General features: G+C 40.1%; 1 protein-coding gene across 1 annotated transcript; it reads left to right on the top strand.

Annotated features, from left to right (window-relative positions):
- Positions 1-1,956: 1,956 nt before the first annotated feature.
- LOC103980342 (thylakoid lumenal 19 kDa protein, chloroplastic) lies at positions 1,957-2,930 on the top strand. Its single transcript, XM_009396718.3, has one exon. It carries the CDS (start codon positions 2,005-2,007, stop codon positions 2,719-2,721), a length of 717 nt encoding a protein of 238 aa, XP_009394993.2. The 5' UTR covers positions 1,957-2,004; the 3' UTR covers positions 2,722-2,930.
- The last annotated feature ends 3,875 nt before the right edge of the window (positions 2,931-6,805 follow it).

The raw sequence follows: 6,805 nt of genomic DNA on the forward strand, positions 1-6,805 counted from the left end.
ACTTCAAAAAAAGAAAAATTCTAAATAAATAAAAATATATGTTGTGCTGGTAACTATTGAGGGACTCAATCAAAAGGTTTGCATCGATTTCCATGTGTCTAATGTTATATACCCAATTGAGGAGCAACCTTTAATCCCACTAGAATGCCTTTAGCTTCAGAGTAGAAGGTAGAGCAGTTGACTTTGTCACAGAAGCTGCAGCCAGCAGCTAAACAGACTCCATTGCTATCCTTGAGGAAGTGAAGTGTCTTGGCAAGAACCATTAGTATTAAAAGGATAATCCATTAGGCATCAGTTTGTTCCATTTGATGAGAACTTGACAATTCTCATGGTATTCTTAAGATTCAGTGAAAGGGGGTTTTCATCCAAGTATTTAAGATATAACAGCGGATTGGTTTGTCTGATGTTAGAGAAGCAAGTCCTGATTTCCAAATCAGCCAAAAGAAGTTGGAATGAGAGCTCTTCTTAAGGTTGGCCCCTTTCATCAAAATAAAAGAGGAATTGTAAACTCAATTTGCTTATGCAGTGTTAATTCACTTAAGAATCTACATATAATTATATGTTTTATAAAAGTTTAATTTATAAAAATTATAATATTATAAAAAAAATATTTTTAAAATTTATTAAGTGATAGAATATATCAATATCTATCTCGTCTATCTTCTATATCATAAAGAAGAATCTACAAGATTATACGTGGATAATAAAAATAATTTTGGAGAATCGAGATTTTATTCGCAAAGCTTGAAAGTCATTCATTCTTATTTACGTCTTGAAAATATATGAGTCGATCCTAACATTTTTCTAATGATATGATTTAATAATCTAGATATATTCATAGGAATTTAAATTGATGATCTAATATGAAGAATTAGGTTCTTCAATTCTACGTATCACTCCACGAATCTCCAATCAATGCCTCTGCTTCGCTTCCAATGATCCCAACTAGTAACTTGAGTTCCATCCTCGCCTTTCCTGCAGTTAAATGTGATGTTTTGTAGGGCTTTGTTGCAGGTTTTTTGTTACAGATGCTAGTGATGATCGTATTGTTTTTTTGCTCGGAATTTATTTCGTTCTTGTTCTTTGTATCTCCATTGACCTAATCAGTGAGATCTGATAGATTTTATCATCATCATCATCCAATCACCTCAGCAATTCTTCAAGGCAAGGATTTAATAAAGTGGTATTTTATTCAATGCATGGCAATCAACACATCAGACGAATTCCATGAACGAAGAAAGAAAGAATCAATACAGTCAACATAGGGGTCGTCTTCTTTCTTTCTCCTTTGTGAGGCTTCTACAAGTAGTAAGCGAAGAAGGAGACGACGGAAGCCCCAAGAACGGCGCCGAGAGCGGGCACGATGGCGAAGGAGTCGCTGGCGGGGCCAGGGGCAGGTGCCTCTGCAGCGAGGGCGGTGGTCGCCGTGGCGGCAGCGACGAAAATGGCGCAGGCGATCTTCCTCATCTCCATGGTTGACGGTCGACGGCAAGAGTCTCTGGCCGGAGAACCGCCTGCTGAGTTGTGAAGCTGAGATGGAGAAAGATGACTGAGGATATCTCCTTCTCCTTTGCAGGCCTGAGGAGAGAAGGGAAGGGTGGGGGGAGATTTATAGGACGGGCTTGTGGTCATGCTCCTTCTGAGGCGTTGGCGCTTATTTAGGGCGTGCAGGGCTTACGTGCTTGCATGTGCATGAAAAGTAGGGAGTTCGGGGGAACGTTTCCTTGACCGAATCCTTCTATTAATAGGAAAGGCTAAATTTGACATACGAGAACATGACAGGTTATACTTTATATTGGAAGATTATGGGAAATGATTGCATCATTTGGATTTGATCGAGAATCTGTAATGGACTCCGAGCCTCCGATGGACGTTCTGATCCGGATCCGGAATCCAGATCCGAATCCGACCGAGATTTTTAGATAGGTAATATGATTGGTGGATAAGGTTAACCCGACATCAACACACCCCCATCTTCCACCACAAACAACGCTCTGTCCGCAAATGGCCTCGGCTCTCCCCTCCACTTCCGCCCTCTCGTCCATCGCATCCTCCGCCGCCGTGGCAGTCGCCAAGCCGCCTCCGAAACCCTTCCTCAAGCCCCACCACAAGCCCCTCTCCACCACTCTTGCGGCGGCCGCCGCCGCCGCCATCCTACTCTCCGCCGCCCCGGCCCCGTCCTTCGCTGACCCGATGTTCAACCTTTACTACGGCACCGCCGCCAGCGCGGCCAACTACGGCGGATACGGCGGGAACGCGGACAAGAAGGCCACCGCGGAGTACACGTACGAGGTCCCCGAGGGGTGGAAGGAGCGGCTGGTGTCCAAGGTCGAGAAGGGCACCAACGGCACCGACAGCGAGTTCTACAATCCCAAGAAGCGCTCCGAGCGCGAGTACCTCACCTTCCTCTCCGGTTTCCGGGCGTTGGCTCCCGTCGACGCCGTCCTCTCCAACCTCGCCCTCTCCGACGTGGGCCTGCAGGACCAGATCGCCACCGCCGACGAGGTACGCTCCCAGGAGCGCAAGGACGACGATGGGCAGCTGTACTACGCCTACGAGATCGAGGGGGCAGGCTCCCACAGCCTGATATCCGTCACTTGCGCCCGCAACAAGCTGTACGCCCACTTCGTCACCGCGCCCAATCTCGACTGGAGCCGCGACCAGGACATGCTCCGTCACCTTCACGACTCCTTCAAGACTGTCGATCCATCTTCTTCGTAGCTTCTTTCCATCCCCAAATATATGATACTCCAATGCTACTCAAGAGTGCGGTATTCCCCCACTGCTCTCTTATGGTTCCTTCGTTTCGTCTCTGTACTGTTCTGCTTCTTGTTCATCGTGAGAACTAGAATGTGAATTGAAATAGTCTTTTTGGGAAGCACTGTATAGTTATGTACTTTAATATGCACAAAAAAGCACATTGTGTTCAATCTAGTATGCTTGGTGATGTTTTTCTCAGAAATTTATCTCTTGAAAGATTGGGATTCTCAAGACACAGTAAAGCATCATCATCTTTGTTACTTGTAACCTCTTAATGTGCAGCAGCAGCATATCTACAGAACTATGGATGAAAAGTTTTAGAGAACATATTGCAGAATTAAGCTAATCTTCAACCAGCCATTTAGCAAAGTTTTATTCACACACAAGGATTTGAAGTGGTATGTAAATAAAGCAAGAATGACATGAAATGTTTCATGAGTGGCCATCAACTATCCTGAGAAGGATTGTTATAAAAGCAGAGTGGTGGACTGGACATATGAACAACTAAAAACAATCAAGATTGATAAGCTAAAGCTCAAGTGAGGATACAATTCATGTGAAACTGCTCCATCAAGTTTGGACCATAGCAACCAAACTTAAACAATAACCCAGTCTGACAGCTTTTGTTGCTGGTTGATCTGACCATTTATCAACCTGCAAGAACAAATGAACTACTGTCTGAATTTTTTCCCTGTCCTAGAGATTACAAAATAGGTGGAAACCTAAATGAATCCTTCGTCTTAATTTCATATTGTTCAAGAACTCTTTGAAATCAATTAAAATGGATTGAGTTCTAGTATCGGCACAAATAATTGTGAGAGCAATCTTTGAGGTCCAAGAATATGCAATCTAAATTGGTGACTGATTTTTATTGGAAGATTTTGGAGTTTACTTAATTTGAGGGTATATCTATGGACAGTTTACACAATGTAGGAGAACGATGCTTGTCCATGTGATCTCATAGAACGTGGAACTCTTATCTTGTAGTCGATTAAAGGTTTCAAAGTTACAAATAAACTCAAAATAAACATACAAATGCCGTTCATTCTATTGCATGTCAATAATCCTTTTTAATTTTTTACTTCTAAATGTCACATTAAAATCCAAAACACTTGTAATATTAGTTGATTCCTTGATGATGCAAAGTCATAGAAATGTCATTTTGATACAAGTAGGGAACTTGGGTGTAAGAAGTGATTGTGTTTCAGTTAGCAAGTGATGAGTTTATGCAAAACCTTGCCGATCTGGCCCAAGAAATATGTATACATATATTTCAAATTAAGGATTGCCATGCTGGTTGACACATGTTGGCCCAGATCAGAATGCTGACACACACGATGTCAAACCAGAAGATCTAGCTTGGGTCAATTTAGCTGCATATTGATAGCATTTGCCAATTCTTTTCTGCTAGTTTATTATGTGCAGAGAACCATCTGGTTTCCAATTCCACATGCTCGTCTCAGAAAATGCTTTGTGCATAGCAGATTTTGGTGTTTTTTTGCCGAGTTGCGTACCAAACTCCACTTGAGTATCAAATATAGATGATAAACATTTATTACACATCACGATTCAGATTAATATTTCGAGATTGGAAGATTGAAAATGAAATTAAAGCTTCATCGAGTGTTAACATGTATATAGCTTGAACTGCAAGTTTTTTCCTCCTGCATTCTTAGACTTTCAGAACCTTCAGATTTGTTTTGATCAAGCAAATTACTTGTTGGTGAAACACAGAAATGATCCACAAATCTCCATCTGGATTCAATCAGGCTCTCATTTCCTGGTAAGAAATTCTATGTAAAATGTAGTGAAGCGAAAAAAAATGAGGTCTCATGACCCTGCCATGCTCCTGGAAGTGATGGAATAAGCACTTGAGGTAGTATTCCTTTTGCTTATAGTTTGTATCATGTAAGTTTCAGTATCAGAAGAAGACATGCAGAGGCAATGTCTACTTCCAGTGCAGCAGGAAATGTGGATTTGACTAGTGTTTTTTTACTGTTCGGATTAGACTTCAAGTGGAGGTCAAACCAGCAATTGCAACTGCCAGTCAATTGAACACAAAGTCAAAGTGATTCACAGTTTGAAGCAAATTCCCAGCACTGCATTCACTGCTTGATGAAATGACCAACTATGTAGCAGAAAAGAGATGCAAGATCCACAAAATCTAATCTTCCTGCTATAGGTATCTGGCAACATATGTATCCATACTAGCATTTGAAGTTAAGTTGATCATTCTTTGACCCACAACTGCTCACTCTTTGTACCACCTAAATATATTTATGTACCTTCATCAGCATAGAATTTAATTATGAGACACTTAAATTAAACCGGGTGAATTCTTGAAAAAAACCATTGGATTTTTTTTCTGCTTTTATTTTTCTCGTACAGAGTTTCTATTTTTATTTATATTTTCCCTCATATCTCTTTAGATAGGTTTCTTTCTTGGTTGGGTTTAATATATTAGAGACCGGTCCAATGAATTAAATTGAATCAGATTACTAATTAAAAATAAAATTAAAATCCTGTTAAAAATTAGAAATAAATATATTACGGAAGGCATAAAAATATTTAATCATAGTACCCAATTTTTTAAAATAATATTTAAGCATATATAAATATAAAAATGTTTTTAGAAGAATTATATATATATATATATATGGTACTTAATTAAAATATTTTTAAAATATAAATATCTAAATTTATGTTGAAATGTATTTAAATTTTTTAATATTTTCTAAAATATCTATGTTATAATTTGACTTTTCTTTCTCGAATTTATCTCTCTAATAATTTTTAAATTTATCTATTCAAAAATTTTGGGGCTGATTCGTATTTATCTATAGTGATTTATAATGTATTAAACCAAACTCAAAACTGAACCACCGATCCAAGAAAGAAGATAAAAATGTTGAAAAAAGCAGAAAAAAATATCTCACCTTTTTTAAGGTAAAATTAAAAAGTAAAAGAATTTTCTGGGGGAAAAAATGAAAATGGGGTATTTCTCGAGAAGAAAATAAAAGAAGGCCAAATATAGCGGCTTTCTCAGGTAATTCGTCCATTAAATTGCTACGACGATTAAGTTTGTAAACATCACTTAAAACAAGGATAAGGCCTTTGGAAATTACTACGTCTTCCATAGTCGGACTGTGCCTTCCAGCTTCCTTCGTGTGTTGTGCTACATCGACCTCGCACTCCCATGGCACATGCGGCCTGCATATGGAGCATTTAACTCTCGTCTGCTTCGCATATGGCCATATTCATTGGTGTCTTCCTTCACAGCTTAGCTTCAGGTATGGTAAAGCAGTGACTCCCAAGTACTACAGTTTAGTTATAGCTTTCACGTAAAGTTCAATCAACTTGAAAGTTGTCTGCTCCTCTTCTTGCTACTCCTAGGAAATAATAACAGCCTTTATTATGTGATTGAATCGTTCAGTGTCCTGTGAGCTCCAACAACCCTTGCAGTCTTTTATGGAGAGCATACTGAATCTTGATGGGAGTAGGACAAAGTTCCTATCATCTAAAGTGAAAAAGAGATCAAAAGTCATTTATGGAGCAAAAGGGCAAAGGAGCACTAAATTCTGTCTACTTTATTGGGAAGGGAAGATCGCTTCTTTCATTTACGCCAAACTTGAATGCATCATGGCACAAAGAAAGAGAAAGAACTCCCTACCAACATGCAGACATAGTGAGATGCAGCAGTCGGAGATGGGCAAGAAGAACCCATCACTCTACTGAAGAACTTTGGAAGTTGGAACTTCAAACAACAAACTTGTGATCAGGAGAACCGATCGAAGCTTATGTTTCTGGCGAACCAAAGCTTCACGGACTGTTTCATGATGTCTAACTTTGCAGTGGTAAAGAATGCAACACCTCGTGGCCGCGAAACCACCCTTCACATCGCTTTCACCCTGTCGGACGAGTCGTGGTGCGTCAATCTCAGCCGTCGGATCGGCCCGGTGGGCCGCGAGGGACCGTTTTCTCTGGCACACACGGAATCACAGCCTGACAAATCAAGACCATATAGTGGGAGAGCACGTGAAATCGG

Source organism: Musa acuminata, chromosome BXJ1-4, assembly GCF_036884655.1.
Source record: "Musa acuminata AAA Group cultivar baxijiao chromosome BXJ1-4, Cavendish_Baxijiao_AAA, whole genome shotgun sequence".
Classification (NCBI taxonomy): Eukaryota; Viridiplantae; Streptophyta; class Magnoliopsida; order Zingiberales; family Musaceae; genus Musa; species Musa acuminata.

Excerpts from the sequence above, each read along its gene's own strand:
- LOC103980342 (XM_009396718.3), top strand. The coding sequence starts at position 2,005 with ATGGCCTCGGCTCTCCCCTCCACTTCCGCCCTCTCGTCCATCGCATCC.